Source organism: Oncorhynchus clarkii, chromosome 2 (genome assembly GCF_045791955.1).
Source record: "Oncorhynchus clarkii lewisi isolate Uvic-CL-2024 chromosome 2, UVic_Ocla_1.0, whole genome shotgun sequence".
NCBI lineage: Eukaryota > Metazoa > Chordata > Actinopteri > Salmoniformes > Salmonidae > Oncorhynchus > Oncorhynchus clarkii.
In genome coordinates this window covers 13,326,793-13,344,197 of record NC_092148.1, presented here as the reverse complement: position 1 = coordinate 13,344,197, position 17,405 = coordinate 13,326,793, and the positions used below count along the sequence as shown (strand labels likewise).

At 47.3% G+C, this 17,405-nt stretch overlaps 2 protein-coding genes across 2 annotated transcripts; both read left to right on the top strand.

Annotated features, from left to right (window-relative positions):
• Nucleotides 1-1,132: 1,132 nt before the first annotated feature.
• Nucleotides 1,133-8,846, top strand: LOC139421887 (zinc finger protein 628). Its single transcript, XM_071173019.1, has 9 exons — nt 1,133-1,281; nt 1,744-2,356; nt 2,679-2,751; nt 2,908-3,786; nt 3,973-4,152; nt 4,570-4,924; nt 5,091-5,245; nt 5,614-5,856; nt 6,369-8,846. Exons 2-9 carry the CDS (start codon nt 1,956-1,958, stop codon nt 8,442-8,444), a joined length of 4,362 nt encoding a protein of 1,453 aa, XP_071029120.1. The 5' UTR covers nt 1,133-1,281; nt 1,744-1,955; the 3' UTR covers nt 8,445-8,846.
• A 259-nt stretch (nt 8,847-9,105) lies between these two features.
• On the top strand, nt 9,106-12,191 carry LOC139421894 (N-acetyltransferase 14 (GCN5-related, putative)). Its single transcript, XM_071173031.1, has 4 exons — nt 9,106-9,259; nt 10,230-10,386; nt 10,859-11,161; nt 11,313-12,191. Exons 2-4 carry the CDS (start codon nt 10,306-10,308, stop codon nt 11,769-11,771), a joined length of 843 nt encoding a protein of 280 aa, XP_071029132.1. The 5' UTR covers nt 9,106-9,259; nt 10,230-10,305; the 3' UTR covers nt 11,772-12,191.
• Nucleotides 12,192-17,405: the final 5,214 nt, after the last annotated feature.

The window sequence follows — 17,405 nt, the reverse complement described above, 5'->3', positions numbered from 1 at the left end:
AGGATGTCAACACAACATAGGAGGGTAGATCGTTTTTCCATGGGTTTAGTTGCTATAAGTGGCTGTGTCCCACATGGATAAATAACAGGTGGTATATCTAACACAGGTGGTATATCTAAAGGTTTATGAATATGCCCTGTTGCTAAGCACTGATCTAGGACCTGATCTAATCTCTTTGCACAAATTTGTTAGGATTAGCCTTTTGAGTCAGCTGATCCTGAATCTGTGCCTTGGTACACATAATGTTTGAGCGTTTTAGTGACATAAATAAGAAATGAAAAAACACCCCATGCCTTAAAATACTATGTATTGTGATACCACGGTTCTGCACAGTTGTACATACTTGTACAATAATGTAAATTGTTGTATACAATGCAATTGTGTAGTATAGTTTTCTATGATATAAATGTAGAATACTCTGCCAATGCTATCCCTATCATTTTGTCGCAATATCAATATTATTCTATTCTAGTATTTTGTGACAGTATTTACTATTTATTTAAGTTACTTTGGTGGAACTATTTATTTGCGCTGCAGAGGAGCAAGTCTCCTGTTGTTTTTGTACTTTTATACTGTTTTCATTCATAATTACCATTATCATTGCTATCATCCATGTTGAAATCATTGTAGTACCATGCCTGAACGCTGTGGAAAACCTTGTGCTTGGGGTCTCCAGCACACAGACTGACTGATTGGCCTAAATGTGAAATGTGTCTTGAAAATTAAAAAAAAAAAATAAGTTAATAAAGAACATGCACAATGAGATGGGCTTTTCATGTTACTTTGTCATCTTTAGGTAGGCCTACACATCATGCTCTCTTTTTTCTTTCCCTCCATCATTCACCATCCTCCTGTGTCTCCTCCATCACCACAGGTCCTTTCCTACATTAACCATCAGGCATTGCAACAAGCACAGAGTTCATAAACCCGTTTCCAATTAACCTATAAAAAGCCTTTTTATATTTGGGGTTAACATTCAAACAATGTGTGAATTCAAGTACTAAATCACAAGTTAGTACAGTATTATATTTATATTTTTTAACAGATCTACAGATAAGACTTGACTGTTGAAGCTCTTACCCAATGGCAGTGGTGCATTCGGGGCTAGACCCAGCCTATAGCAATCGTCGTTGTTGGGAGGCGGCAGCGGGTGGGTGACTACTAGCTAGCTAGTTAGTTTGTGCTCAGGTTTATTGTTAAGGTTGTATGGAGTAGCACTGCGAGTCTCAATCCCTTTTCACAATATCAACAAAAGCATTAACCATGAGTTAATGATACTAGGTGAGTAATTGTTGCGATATTACTAACGCACCATTCCTATCAAACATTATATAGCGAAGAATGACGCAGGGACGAAGGCTTATATATTCGCAGGCCAGTTGCAGAGGAGGCATTGAAGGCGGCATCTGTAACATTTTCTGCTTATAGTTAACATCATAGGGTAGGTAGCATTTGTTTTCTGCCTTTTAGCTTGGAGAAACCGATCTTTTTCGCACACGCTCATCAGGGACAGACGCGTATAAACAGAAAGACGGCCAGGGAGGGGAGAAATAAGAAGAAGAAGGAGGGAGGGGTCGGGAGGAGGTGGGATTTAAAGGGATAGACGGGTCAGCCTTTTGGCCGACTTTATTATTTGTAGATGTTTGAATAGTTGTAGATGAAGATCAATAGTTAATGTTGCTTTGGTGTTAGTTCCTGGACCTTGTGTCATTAATTAATACTTTGTTTTATTTTATTTCACAGTCCTACTCTTAAGAAAGGAGACCACACACTACATCAGCTCAGCTGTTGTTTCCACACACTGAGGAACAGAGTCACATCAGCTGAAGGAACCTTTCCACCAGCAATGAATTAAACCGGGAAAGAAGAGACACAGCTCCACCAACACTAATACACACACTTACATTAATACCAAACATACAACCTTTTATTCCCTAATCGTGTCTTGCCTCAACATGGCAAACTCAGTGGCCACTCAAGTGGTCCAAGCGGAACTATTACCCCCTCAATCGTCCTCCTCCCTCTCTCCCTTCCCATCGCTGCAGGGATCAGGAGAAGGGGAGAAGGACAGGGAAAGGGGGGAAGAAGTGGATGTGGAGAAAGGGATGGTGGAGGGGAATGAGGATATAGTGCTAACCAGGGTAGGGGTGCAGAGGGTGACGTCATCGGTCCTGGCTGCGCCCCATCTCCAGGAGCACCCTGAGCACCCGTTCCAGTGCCTGGACTGTGGCAAGAGCTTCAAGTGGTCTTCAAGGCTGGCCCACCACCAGCGCAGCCACAACAACGAGAGACCCTACCGCTGTAACCTCTGCCCCAAGGCCTTCAAGGGCTCCTCCGCACTCCTGTACCACCAGAGGTACTGCCGGGAGGGAGACAGAGGGGGACTGGCACAGTGAAAGTTAGCTATAGAAATGCTTGCAGCTTATAACACACATCTCACTTTATGAAGAGTATTCTTCTCCTTGTGTCCATCTGTTTTCATCTGTTTAGTTCTGTCACAATAATCCAAATGAGGGAAAGGTGCCGTGAACAATATAATGTGAGTCTATTTAGGGCCGTTAGAAACTAGTGGAATAATCAATACAAGCAGGAATTCTTTCTGTAGCCGGTATGATGTCCTGTAGATCCTTTGAAGGGTCAGTAGATTGTCTGTTTTCATGTTGGTTTTTTCTGTGCAGGTCTCATTCAGGGGAGAAGCCCTATAAGTGTGACGACTGTGACAAAGCCTTCAAACGTTCCTCTCTGCTCCAGGTGAGAAACAATGGGCAGTCGTGGTTCCCCCATTTTGTGGTAAAAATGTGTTAACTTTTTAACTTTCAAAAGTTGAATGTTACAGTATTAAAAGGCTCTTTTTTGGGTTAAGGGACCAGTCACGGACGTACTCCTCTCTCTTGTGCATGTCTCCAGGTCCATCGTAGTGTCCACACAGGCCTGCGGACCTTCCAGTGCCCCTACTGCCCGCTCACCTTCAAGTGGAGCTCCCACTACCAGTACCACCTGCGCCAGCACACGGGCGAGTGCCCCTACCCCTGCGACAGCTGCCCCAAGGCCTTCAAGAACTCCAGCAGCCTGCGCCGACACAAGAACGTTCACCTGGGTCTGAAACCCTACGTGTGCACCGTGTGTACCAAGGCCTTCACCCAGTCCACCAACCTCAGACAACACATGAGAATCCACACAGGAGAGAGGCCCTACATCTGTGGAGAGTGTGGACGCAGTTTCACACACTCGTCCAATCTGGCCCTGCACCGGAATTCTCAAAGTCACACTGGTGAAGGAAAGGGGGGGGGGACAGGGGGAGACAACATGGGGGATGAGATACAGGAAGTGATAGTGGGGGAGGACATGACATCACAAATGTTGACGGACATGGGCTTTGTGAGCCAGGAGGCCACGGTGGGGGTGGGGGTCGGGGAGGTGTTCCTATCGTCAGGTCACCAGAATCTCCTGCCCCATCTCACCCTCACCCCCACCCAGGGGGGCGTGTGCACATCCAGGGCCATCGGGACAGAAGTGCACATGAGCACGGAGTCGGGCGCCAGTGTGCTGCTGTACAGCTGTGGCAGCTGTAGTCAGACATTCAGCACACGGACAGAGCTAGAGGACCACCAGGACATGCACCTGGGCCCCGGGGAGGAGGGGGGCAGCGAGGTGGGGGGTGGGGGAGAGGGAGGGGTGGGGCATCTGCTGGCTGACTTTGAGGAGGTAGTGGAGACGACGGCAGCAGCAGAGAACGGACACACTACTGCTGAACTACTGGGACTGACTGGGGGAGTGGACGGAGGGGTGAGTAGTAGGACTCTTGGCTCAGCCTGGGGAGGTTACCCCTAAGGCTCTGTTTTAGGGTCACACCAGATTCATCCATTCATGATCAATTTGGTTTCTTACTCTACCCCCTAGGTCAATATATCAGCTAATATGACTGCTGTGATGTTGTAGTGCAATGACTAATAGTGTTGTGTCCCATGTCAGAATATGGGGACTACCCAGGCCCAGTTTGACCTGCTGCAGAGCTTCACAGTGGGGACTCAGATCCCCACAGACAGCGTGGAGACAGCGGGTAACACCACAGGTCCAGGGATGGGCACAGAGTGTGCCTACTGCGGGAAGAGCTTCAAGACCAGCGGAGGGCTCAACAGACACCTGGCACAGGTACCAATCAGCTGGTGGGCTGCACATCCTCACTACTATGTCATAAGGTCTCTGTCCTGGATGCCAGTCTGTTTCTACTTTGTCTAACTTGGGCCTAGATTCAATCAGTTAAGCATTAACCTGCAATAACCGACAATAGCATAGCATATCATTGCTTTTGTTTGAGAGCTGTCAAATTCACATGCAGCTCCTGTATGCCTTTCGCAGACAGTTCCATTGGATGCATTAGTAGAAAGCCCCTCCAGCTGTATTACAAGTTGGATCTCTGGAATGTGTGATGTAATCTACACTTTGATTAGTCTGAACTGATCTACTCCTTGGTGTCTGTAAAGCTGACGTTATCTGATCTATAAATAGTCTGTTTTGATGACCCTCTCTCTTCCCAAATCTTCTTCTCTGCCTCTGCTCCCTCTCCAGGTCCACTCCCTCTCTCCCTCCCAGTCTCGCTCCCAGTTCAGCTGCTCTGCATGCGACCGCTCCTTCACCCTCCTCTCTTCCCTGCTCACCCACCAGCACTCCCACACCCCTGAGCAGCGCCTCCTGGCCGAGGCTGAGGCGGAGATCGTCTGCCCCGCGTCCCTGTCCCTTTCCTTGCCCCTGCCCTCCTCCCCCAGCCAGGGGGACCAGCACCAGGACACCCAGGGGGACATCCACATCCGCCTGATGGCTGTGACCGAGGAGGGGGACAGGGAGGTGGTGAAGGCATCCAGCAGAGCAGTGGTCAAGGGCCAGAGGAGAGGAGCAGCTAGTAAGACCGCTGGGGGGAGCAATGGTGAGTTAGTCTTTTTCTTTTGGCATTTTGATAGAAAATACCTTTAAAGGTGAGATACCTTGACAGTCACAGAGCCAAACTAACTGCTGCTCATGAAATTACCAGGAAGAAAATAAAATGTCTATGTAACATTCTCCCTCTCCTCGTTCCTGTGGGTACGGTACAGAGAGGCCGTACCGTTGCTCTGAGTGTGGGAAGGCCTTCAAGGGCTCGTCAGGTCTGAGGTACCACATGAGGGACCACACAGGAGAGAGACCCTACCGCTGCACAGAGTGTGGCAAGAGCTTCAAGAGGTCCTCACTGCTCTCCATACACCAGAGGGTAAGACGCATCCGTCCATTTCTATCTCACTAAGGCTGCGTTTAGACAGGCAGCCCAATTCTGATGTTCTTTTTTTCACTAATTGGTCCTCTGATCAATCAGATCAGCCTTGAAAAATATCTGATGTGAAAAGATCTGATGTGATTGGTCAAAAGACCAATTAATGAGAAAAAAAGATGAGAATTGGGAGCCTGTCTAAACGCAGCTTATGGCATTTGTCACAATGTGCAGAACAGTGGCACTGCTGCATTATAGCACTTTATGACCTGCTTTTCTTGTTCAACCTTTTGAATGTACCTGTACTTTCAGAAGAATCCAGGCCGTATTCAGTTGTTTTCTGACTGATCCCCCCCCTCCCTCCTCTCCAGGTGCATACAGGTGTGCGAGCGTTCCAGTGCCCCTACTGCCCGCTCACCTTCAAGTGGAGCTCCCACTACCAGTACCACCTGCGCCAGCACACGGGCGAGCGGCCCTACGTGTGTCAGGAGTGTGGCAAGTCCTTCAAAAACAGCAGCTGTCTGAGGAGACACAGTCAGCTCCACTCTGGCCTGCGCCCTCACATCTGTCCCATCTGCTCCAAGTCCTTCTCACAGACCTCCAACCTCAAACAGGTCAGCACAGATAGCTCTGCTATGGCCGATGCTAGGATTCTTCTGTGGCTGCTTCGCTCCATCTCTCTATATATACACAGTGCATTCAGAAAGTATTCAGACCTCTTGACTTTTTCCACATTTTGTTACGTTACATGCTTATTCTAAAATGCATTAAATTACATTTTTCCCTCATCAATCTACACACAATACCCTATAATGACAAAGCAAAAACAGGTTTTTAGACATTTTTGCATCTACAAAGTACTGAGTAAATGTCTGAATACTTATGTAAAGGTGATATTTCAGTTATAAATTTTCACACATTTCTAAAAACCTGTGCTTTGTCATTGTGGGGTATTGTGTGGAGATTGATAAGGGGGAAAAACAATTGAATCCATTTTAGAACAAAATATGGAAAAAGTCAAGGGGTCTGAATACCTTCCAAATGTACTGTATCGCTCTGTCACAAACACTTTCTCCTCTCCCTTTATCTTTCTCTCATCCTCCCTACCCTCCTCTCTCTCCATCAGCACGAACGCACCCACTCAGGCGAGCGGCCCTTCCAGTGTGCCCAGTGTCACAAGAGCTTCACCCACTCCTCGAATCTCCAGCTCCACCTGAGAACCCACTCCTCCAAGAAGGACTACAAGTGTCCCTTCTGTGGGAAGGAGTTTGTCATGCAGTCCTACTTGCAGAGGCACATGAGGACCCATGGGAACGGGGCTGAGGCCGGGGACGCTGGGGTGGGGGGGAAGGAGGGAGGCAGGGCAGGTAAAGGGGGTGGAGGGGTGACAACCACCACCACCTTACTAAACCCCATCACCCTAGAGACCACAGGGAACTCTGGGTCTCTGATCGTGTCTCAGCCTGCGCTGGACATTCCCCCCAACACCTCCCAGAACTACTTCATGATCCAGACAGCAAATGGGCTTCAGCTCATCCCCCTGTCTGCCCCCGCCCCCCCTCCTCCCCCTCCGCCTCCCCCCCAGACACAGTACATCCTCCTACAGTGCCCCTCCACCAATGGGACCCAGCCCAGCCTGATTCTCGTCCCCACCACAGCGACCAATCCCCAGCCCACCCTGGAGCCCCAGGGCCACCCATTGGTCCAGACAGTTCTAAACCCTGCCCAAACCCAGATGCAACATTTCCAGACAATATCCCAGCAACAACAGCAGCCCAGGTTTATCATCACCACCACCAACAACAATGTAAACAACCCTCCTGTTGCTAAGACAACAACTCCCTCCCTGAACTCTATGCTGAACAAGCCCATTTTAGGGAAAAGTACCCGGACAGCCAGGTCCAGGAGAGGACGGAAACCCAAAGCCGCTGTAGGTCGGAATACTGCCACCTCAGTTGCTACGACAACCACCTCTGTCACCATGACAACAGCCCCCATCAGTCAGCCGGGGGATGTAATAGCTGTGTCTAGCTGTAATGTAACTAGTGTCACTCCAGCTACTGTTACTGCTGCCAACACTATGACATCATCATTGCCATCGTCTTTACCCGCCAAGTCACAAAGTCCTTTCTCACCACCAACAGCCTCTGTCTCTGTTTCTACCCCCTCCTCCTCTTCCTCTGTCACTGTTACCTCAGGACCCCTAAAGGTTGCCACAGTTAACTCAGTTACCACGGTTACCCCGTCCTCCCTGCCGTCTGACCCTGTGGCCTGGGTTGGGGAACGCCAAACCGCCCCAGAGTTGGGCAAGTCCACTGAGCAGGACATGAGAGGGGAACAGTATGTCCTCTGCTTCCAGAAAGAAGGAGGGAAGAAGGAAGAAGTAAAGATAGGAGGAGAGGGAGGAGGGTCCTACGTGTTGCAGTTTGAAGGGGAGGGGTCCGGGGAGGGGGGACAAGGAGGAATGGGCAGAGAGGGGGATGGGGAGTCATACGTGCTGCGCTTTCAGACTGAGGGAGAGAGAGAAGGAGAGAGAGAAGGACAGAGAGAGGGAGGGAAGGAGAAAGGAGGCCTGGTGTCACTGAACCTGCTGCAGGAATGGGGAGGAGTGAGGGAAGGAGAAAGACGAGTAGGGGAGGATGGTGGCGAGGGAGAGTCTTTTGTGCTTCATTTCCAAACAGAGCCGCAGAGCGAAGAACGGACCACTTCTGACCGTGGCTATCCAGAAGGCCCCAGCAACAGCCTGGAACTTTCCTGCTCGCCTCCCCAGGAATTAATGCCTCTGAATGGGCGGGAGGTGGTGTTTGAGCTGGGGGATGAGAACAAGATGGTGGGTCAGGGGTCTGGAGAGAGTGTGCAGATGATAGCCCTGATCCAAGGTGAAGGGGGTGGGGAGGGAGAAGGGGACAGTTACAGTGGGGCAGAAGGGGAGGGAAGGGTGCCAATGGAGGGCATCTTTCAGCTGGAGGGAGGAGAGGGGATCGTCATAATTGAGGTTAGCACCAGCAGTCTAAGAGAAGGGATGGACAGAGGGGAAGGAGGAGTAACTGTAGACAGGAGTGAAGCAAAAGGAGGGAGTGGAATAACTGAGAGGCCTGAAAAAGACAGGAACTCAGCGGAATGCATTGAAATAGAGGCTGGAGCGAATGAAGGAGAAAACACAGCTACGAATGGCCCTACACCTAACTCTCAGTTCTCTTAAACCTAAACCAAACAACCACTGTCAGGAAATGTGTGTGAAGGCGTGTGCATGTGTGTGCACACATGAATGTACATATGCGTGTGTGAGTGTGTTTTTGATGTGGAGGCCTTTTCCAGCTACTGAACTAAAGAAGAGTATGGTTGTTCAGAAAGACACTATAAAAAGTACTGTAGGAAACAATACCAAGGTGCCAGAAACATGAGGAGTTACATTCACTGACTGTTAATGAAGAGGGACCTCAACAAATGACTTATGAGTTTCAATTAAACTGTCATGTTGACAGTGTTGATATAAAACACCTAAGAGTTTTTTTTGTGGATGAATAGATGGCTATGTTGGCTCGGTTTCACTATAAATATTCATACTAGGAAATAGTCATTATTAATAAATTTGTTAATAATATTTTTTTATGAATGTTGATTAATTCACCTTTCTTATTTCGTAAATATAAATATGTCCCTTTATCTAAAGATGAAGAGGATCAGCTCAGAATAACGGACAATCCCAGTTTATTATGGGAAATAGATTCTCCACTGCGTAAAGTGCGACTGACCACATTCACGTAGCGGGTTAGTCAATTTTCTGCAGCGCCGGTACTCGCTATGCAAATGGCGTAGAGACCGCATTCATGACAGTAAATGTTAACGTAAAACTACGTAACACAATATTTGCAATAGGTGGCCATGGTGGCCACGCAAGTATTGCGAGTCATTCAATCAAACATAAGAAAAATCGTTTTGAGGAATAAATACACAGCGAATATATAAATCCGTTTCCCTGCATTTGGCGGTGGTCCAACGCTGCAAGTTTGCAAGGTAGGCTACGTGGGTTCGGCTGGGTTGAACGAAAAGATTCGACGTTTATTTAGACATTGCGCATGAATAACCCTTCTCCACTCACCATATAAGGATTTAAAACATGTCAACGGGTTTAAAACAGGCTCAAAATGTATGAAAACCGTGTGTTTTGGTTTGCTTTTTAATTGTCATATTACTGATTTGCGAACTCCATTTTATTGTACATAGAAGACCAACAGTGGTCTAAATGAGTCTCTTGGCCCGTTGTTTGTTGTTGATACGCCTTGTAGAAGTAGTGTGGCCATGCAATAGACAAATCCTTTCCAGACCCCCTCAAATAATCCCCCGTTATTTAGCTTGATTTTGGGAGGAAACGCCACTGCACTCACAACTGACACATTGTATCAACCTGTGCCAGTGTGACGCATCGGTTGTTACATTGTAGTAACACACGTTGTGCTGTTACTTTGTTGCACAAAGCAGCCACCTATAGAGGGATATCACAGGGAGCTTACTATATGTCATGTGTTTTCATTGTGTATCTGTCAATTCAGGAATTTAACAAAAATTACAATCCAGTAATGGAAAAAAGGGCATTTATTTTCAATGACTTCTCAATAAACTGAAAAGTAGAAGCAATTTATTTCAAACGTTTTTAAACTTCCTGAATTGGCTGACTTCAATTCAAATTGAGACCAGCCCAGGTATCTATGCAGGCTACATATACAGTGTTACAGGGATGGATTGCTTTCCCTCGTGAGTCATGGCCTCAAACCCCAAATAGCCTGGATCAAATATAACCCACCACATTCCCATCATCTTGAATACGATTTTATACCATTTAGCTACTATGGTAACCAGAATGTAAATACTCCGCTGTATATTGTCATTGTAGTGTTGTATGTAATCAAATATGCAAAATTCAACCAAATGGTGTATCTGTACAAAGCAATGTGTTATGTGACCATGAGATTTTCTATATTTGCAGACCGGTGTGTGTTGCTGTATGAGGTGTGCGTGAGTGAGGGTGTGTGTGTGTGTTGCTGTGTGTGTGAAGTCCAGACATGGTAAAGCTGGAGCTAGATCAGGTGGTAATGAGGAGGATGAGGGAGGATGACATCGAGACTGTCAAAGCTATCATCAAGGTGTGTGTTTTATCCTTAAAGTTATGCACACACACACATACACACACACACTTCTCTACACTCTTAGAATTAAAGGTGCTCTCTGGAACTTAATAGGGTTCTTCGGCTGTCTCCATAGGAGAACTGTTTGAAGAACCATTTTTTTTGTAAGAGTACATTTTCAGGTTATCACTCACTCACCTTTCTCTCTCTGTCCCCCCTATCTCTCTCTCTCTCTTTCTCCTCCCCCACCCCTCTCTCTCACTTTCTCCTCCCCCACCCCTCTCTCTCTCTTTCTCCTCCCCCACCCCTCTCTCTCTCTTTCTCCTCCCCCACCCTCTCTCTCATTTTCTCCTCCCCCACCCCTCTCTCTCACTTTCTCCTCCCCCACCCCTCTCTCTCTCTTTCTCCTCCCCCACCCCTCTCTCTCTCTTTCTCCTCCCCCACCCCTCTCTCTCTCTTTGTCCCTCCCTCCCTCTCTTTCTCTCTGTAGGAGGGTTGTCAGGGAACAGAAAACCGTCTGATCCTCCACATCCTGACTCGACCTGTCTGCCTCCTACTCCTGGCCACCATCTCTTCTGTCCTCCGCTGCTTCCTTCACTCCTTCATCCTGGCCCTCATCATCCCTGTCTTCCTGCTCATCATCTACCTCAAGTTCACCATGCCACGCTCCACCGGAGTGCTGGGCACCAGCCGGCCCTACTGGGACTATGTGGGGAGCAGTTACCGAGGGGCGCAGGACGAGACCCTTCCCAACCCCTATAGCAGGATCAGTGGGAAACCCCCACCGGCTAAAGTAGGTTTTCTTTTCTTTGACTTTAGGTACTGTATGTTGTGGATGTTACATGCATTGCTCAGTTTTACTATGGTGTTTTAGTGATTTGGACTTTTCGTGCTTTGGGCTGAGTTGCTGCACAAATAAAGTTGATTATTATCTGTCATTAAAGGGCAAGGCCAGACGGAGGACCAAACCCAAGGCAGAGGACAAGGACAAAGACTCGTCTCCTGAGATCGTAGACGTGGAGAGGGAGAAGGCAGCAGGGCAGGTGTGGGTGGCGGACTGTGAGGGGGAGATCGTGGGCTGTGTGTCCAGGGAGGGTGACTGTCGTCTGGGGATGAGGAGGTTCTGCAGGGTGGTGGTGGGCTGCTGGTACCGCCGAGAGGGCCTCGGCAGACTGCTGGTCCAGAGTCTGGAGCAGAGGGAGAGGCAGACAGGGGCCAGGAGGGTCTACGCCCACGTCCCCTACCCCTCTGCAGTAGGAGAGGCCTTCTTCAGGAAGCTGGGCTACAGGCTGCAGGGGGAGGTGGGCTACGATGGGGAGGAAGAAGAAGAGGATGAAGAGCAGCCAGAGAGGACATTTCTGGGCTTCCATGTCACTAAGGTGTTTGTCAAAGACCTTAAGTGATGTAGGAGACAACGAAGGGAATGTGGAAAATAAGACAAAGATGATATACTAAAGGGAAATAGAGAGAGGAGGAGGAGAGATACTATAGGGAAATAGAGAGAGGAGGAGGAGAGATACTATAGGGAAATAGAGAGAGGAGGAGGAGAGATACTATAGGGAAATAGAGAGAGGAGGAGGAGAGATACTATAGGGAAATAGAGAGAGGAGGAGGAGAGATACTATAGGGAAATAGAGAGAGGAGGAGGAGAGATACTATAGGGAAATAGAGAGAGGAGGAGAGATACTAAAGGGAAATAGAGGAGGAGAGATACTAAAGGGAAATAGAGAGAGGAGGAGAGATACTATAGGGAAATAGAGAGAGGAGGAGGAGAGATACTATAGGGAAATAGAGAGAGGAGGAGGAGAGATACTATAGGGAAATAGAGAGATGAGGAGGAGAGATACTATAGGGAAATAGAGAGGAGGAGGAGAGATACTATAGGGAAATAGAGAGAGGAGGAGAGATACTATAGGGAAATAGAGAGAGGAGGAGAGATACTATAGGGAAATAGAGGAGGAGGAGGAGAGATACTATAGGGAAATAGAGAGAGGAGGAGGAGAGATACTATAGGGAAATAGAGAGATGAGGAGGAGAGATACTATAGGGAAATAGAGAGATGAGGAGGAGAGATACTATAGGGAAATAGAGAGAGGAGGAGGAGAGATACTATAGGGAAATAGAGAGAGGAGGAGGAGAGATACTATAGGGAAATAGAGAGAAGAGGAGAGATACAGTGAGAAGAGGGGGACTTACCTCTCTTATCAAGGCAATAATGAGGGTAGAGTCTAACTAAAATGTTGGAAGACAATGGACAATTTAGTGAACAGAACCTAATTTAAATTATGTTTTTTCCTCCTGATTTGTAGTATGTATTTATTTATGTATTGCTTTTACAATTGTCATTGAGTTCTTATTCAATGTAAAATATATCTGTTTATATGTCTGGCTGGCTCTTTATTTGTAAAAACTTGTTTTTATTAATAAGTGATTTTGCAAATAAATGTGTGTGTACGCGGGGCTTTGTGCACACTTGAGTATACATTTACTGTGTGTGAGGAAGTATGTGGTTTATGTGAGTCTGCAGAACTTCTCTGTTCGCCTTTCTCTATTTCGCCCCCCTCTTCTCTCTCACTCCTCACCTGCACCTGTGTGTGGCTTTGTATGAGTCTGCAAAACACATGCTCTCCTTCGTTCATCTCTCTCTCTATCCTCATCCCCCCCTTTAATGACACATAATATCCTTCCTCACACTGCACACCTGTCACATGGCAGGACACAAGTGTCAGCTATATTATCCCTGGTACAGATTACACCCCATGGCATTCGTAGTAAATTATAGCAGTAGTTAAGTGTGCTGTTAGCAGGTGAATGTCAGTTTGTGTGTGGGTGGAAGGGTATGAGTGACTGCTCTTCAGCCCTGTCTCGGGCTAACCAGAATTAGAGTGTGGTTAGATAAACGTGCGCTCACCGTGCTAACCTCAGACCGTATCATAACTACATTAACCTGTTTCTTACAGACATACAGTGTTGGAGTGTTGTAATTTAAACAACTAGAGGTGTGTGTGTGTGGTCTTGGGGGAGGAGTATCTCCCCTAATACAAAGTTTAAGAAAACAGAACCACCAAAGATTGCTTCAACTGTTTAACCAGAACAAAACCTTAGCTCTACGCCTCTAGGATTCTGTGTAACATAAAGTGATTTCTCTGCAGTGCAAAAGACAGTCTTCAGAATAAATACATTACAATGCCACAACTCTTTGTAGTGCTGGGTTTACAGTAAACTCCATTAAATATCCCTCCCACTCACACATTTAGCACTACCAGTGGCCATGCACATTAGTGAAGGAAATGTGCAGACAGATGTAATGGTGAGTGTGGGAGTAATTGTTATCCTTGAAACAGTCTTCCTCATTCTTCCCGTTGAGCATGAGATCATTTTATTATTGAGATTCATGGTTCTCTCTCTCCATGGCTGCCCTGCCCTGCTGCAGACACCTGTTAGCTGGCCTTATATAGTCTAACACATCTGAAACCATTATTGTTGTCAGGAAACAGATGTGAGTTCACGCTACTGGAAAGTAAGCCTGTTTGTGACTGTGGTCATATGGTTCTGCACGGTGTGTGTGTGTGTGTGTGTGTGTGTGTGTGTGTGTGTGTGTGTGTGTGTGTGTGTGTGTGTGTGTGTGTGTGTGTGGGTGGGTGGGTGGAAGGGTTTCGGAAAGTATGACTTCGCACATCCTGCTGCCGGTTGGTTCCCCCCTGACTATGGGTTAAATGCACAGCCATGTCTACCATAACCTACTGTACTCTGACACACACACTGTCTGTTACAGGAGGGCTGTGCACGAGAGTAGGGCCAGTGCATGTGAGTTGATATGTGACCGAAAGGCGACCTCGGTAAACTGTGGTCAAACCATGGAAGATGGTGATGTATAATCCATATGTCTTACTTAAAACCACACACACACACACACACACACACACACACACACACACACACACACACACACACACACACACACACACACACGTTTTCAGGATCATATTTAAAACAGACTGGAGGTTATGAATGGTAACATTCCATAGACACATTCACTTGCACAGTGAATTTTAGGTGCTTTAATAAACATAGTGCAACAAGGTTACTTTTGTTAGTCGCTGTCAACACATAGAGTCACTCTCACACACATACAGCACACATTCACACACAGACAAACATTGCAGAGGAGTGTAAATCTTGATGTTGGGGCACCGCACCACCGGTGGTTGGTACGTAAATGGCAGTGGATAAAACCGCTCCAGATGATGTGTAAAGATCATCATTATGACACACTCACACAGATGGGCTCCACAAGCCAACCAAACACACACTCACACTCACACACACACAGTACAGATGAGCTCCAAATACACCCACCCTGGGAAACGGTGAATTCCCCAAACCACAGAGTGCATGAGAGGGAGAGGGGAGTGGGGAGTCATGGGAAACAGAGGCACAGGATGCGTGCAGCTGCAGTGAACGGGACCAGGCCGGAGCAAAAACAGACAGAACGACGGCACAGAACAAAGCCGGAGAGAGAGTGAACACACCCTCGTCTATGGAGGAGGATGGATGACAACATCTCATGGTTCAAAGGCTGGTTGGTCTGAGTTATACACACTGTGGGTAAGGGGAGAGAGCCACACACTGCGGTAGTGGAGCAGAGAGGGAAGCCTGGGGTGAGAGGTCACTCACAGCTCCTACGGTTTTTATGATTGACACACTTTGGGAAAACACGTGCAAGCACATGCACTCACAAAACCCAAATCAGAGGTACAGGTGTCAGGGCCTCTGGGTTATGGGGAATGCCCATGTCTACCCCAACTCTGGGGCCTGGAAACGGTGACGAGGGGGAGGAGTGGAGTGGAACGAGGAAGGGTGGTAAACCCAGTCTGCATCAAGGCGCGAAGGTATCTGGAAGTTTTCATTTTTTCTGATCTGGGAAAACCAGAGTGGAGGGTTGGGTGACTGGCTAGGTGACTGGCTGGAGGGTTGGGTGACTGGCTGGGTGACTGGCTGGAGGGTTGGGTGACTGGCTGGGTGACTGGCTGGGTGACTGGCTGGGTGACTGGCTGAAGGGTTGGGTGACTGGCTAGGTGACTGGCTGGAGGGTTGGGTGACTGGCTGGGTGACTGGCTGGAGGGTTGGGTGACTGGCTGGGTGACTGGCTGGGTGACTGGCTGGGGGAGCGAGTGAAGCGCCTTTGGAAATTTCCACCCATTTGGCTGAGTTTACTGACGTAGGTGAGAAAATGAAAAGGTTACAAATCACGTCAAACACTCCTGGACTCATGTGTGGTCACTATAATGACTTTGTGTTTCCTGCATTGTGAAAGGGATTTGTTCCTGAGGTTCTCTAATTAGTCATAATCAACTCATGGATTCATATAACTATACTGAACAAACATAAATGCAACATGTAAAGTGTTGGTCCCATGTTTCATGAGCTGAAATAAAATATCCCAGAAATCTTGCACAAAAAGCTTATTTCTCTCAAATTTTATTCACAAATTTGTTTACATGCCTGTTAGTGAGCATTTCTCATTTGCCAAGATAATCCATCCACCTGACATGTGGAGATGGTAGTTGGTAGAGATGGTAGAGATGGCGTACACATCACGGACGAACTGAATTGGTCCACCCACACAGACAGCGTTGTGAAGAAGGCGCAGCTTTGTGAAGGAGGCGGAAGAAATTTGGCTTGTCACCAAAAGCACTCACAAACTTCTACAGATGCACAATCGAGACCATCCTGTCGGGCTGTATCACCGCCTGGTACGGCAACTGCTCCGCACACAACCATAAGGCTCTCCAGAGGGTAGTGAGGTCTGCACAATGCATCACCGGGGGCAAACTACCTGCCCTCCAGGATACCTACACCACCTGATGTCACAGGAAGGCCAAAAAGATCATCAAGGACAACAACCACCCGAGCCACTGCCTGTTCACCCCGCTATCATCCAGAAGGCGAGGTCAGTACAGGTGCATCAAAGCTGGGACCGAGAGACTGAAAAACAGCTTCTATCTCAAGGCCATCAGACTGTTAAACAGCCATCACTAACATTGAGTGGCTGCTGCCAACATACTGACTCAACTCCAGCCACCTTAATAATGGAAATTGATGTAAAAAATGTATCACTAACCACTTTAAACAATGCCACTTAATATAATGTTTACATACCCTACATTACTCATCTCATATGTATATGTACAGTGCCTTGCGAAAGTATTCGGCCCCCTTGAACTTTGCGACCTTTTGCCACATTTCAGGCTTCAAACATACAGTTATAAAACTGTATTTTTTTGTGAAGAATCAACAACAAGTAGGACACAATCATGAAGTGGAACGACATTTATTGGATATTTCAAACTTTTTTAACAAATCAAAAACTGAAAAATTGGGCGTGCAAAATTATTCAGCCCCCTTAAGTTAATACTTTGTAGTGCCACCTTTTGCTGCGATTACAGCTGTAAGTCGCTTGGGGTATGTCTCTATCAGTTTTGCACATCGAGAGACTGACATTTTTTTCCCATTCCTCCTTGCAAAACAGCTCGAGCTCAGTGAGGTTGGATGGAGAGCATTTGTGAACAGCAGTTTTCAGTTCTTTCCACAGATTCTCGATTGGATTCAGGTCTGGACTTTGACTTGGCCATTCTAACACCTGGATATGTTTATTTTTGAACCATTCCATTGTAGATTTTGCTTTATGTTTTGGATCATTGTCTTGTTGGAAGACAAATCTCCGTCCCAGTCTCAGGTCTTTTGCAGACTCCATCAGGTTTTCTTCCAGAATGGTCCTGTATTTGGCTCCAGCCATCTTCCCATCAATTTTAACCATCTTCCCTGTCCCTGCTGAAGAAAAGCAGGCCCAAACCATGATGCTGCCACCACCATGTTTGACAGTGGGGATGGTGTGTTCAGCTGTGTTGCTTTTACGCCAAACATAACGTTTTGCATTGTTGCCAAAAAGTGCAATTTTGGTTTCATCTGACCAGAGCACCTTCTTCCACATGTTTGGTGTGTCTCCCAGGTGGCTTGTGGCAAACTTTAAACAA

Excerpts from the sequence above, each read along its gene's own strand:
- LOC139421887 (XM_071173019.1), top strand. The coding sequence starts at position 1,956 with ATGGCAAACTCAGTGGCCACTCAAGTGGTCCAAGCGGAACTATTACCC. Across the intron at positions 3,787-3,972 it reads CTGGGGGAGTGGACGGAGGG|AATATGGGGACTACCCAGGC; the intron begins GTGAGTAGTAGG and ends GTCCCATGTCAG. Across the intron at positions 4,925-5,090 it reads GACCGCTGGGGGGAGCAATG|AGAGGCCGTACCGTTGCTCT; the intron begins GTGAGTTAGTCT and ends GGTACGGTACAG.
- LOC139421894 (XM_071173031.1), top strand. The coding sequence starts at position 10,306 with ATGGTAAAGCTGGAGCTAGATCAGGTGGTAATGAGGAGGATGAGGGAG. Across the intron at positions 10,387-10,858 it reads CTGTCAAAGCTATCATCAAG|GAGGGTTGTCAGGGAACAGA; the intron begins GTGTGTGTTTTA and ends TTCTCTCTGTAG. Across the intron at positions 11,162-11,312 it reads GGAAACCCCCACCGGCTAAA|GGCAAGGCCAGACGGAGGAC; the intron begins GTAGGTTTTCTT and ends CTGTCATTAAAG.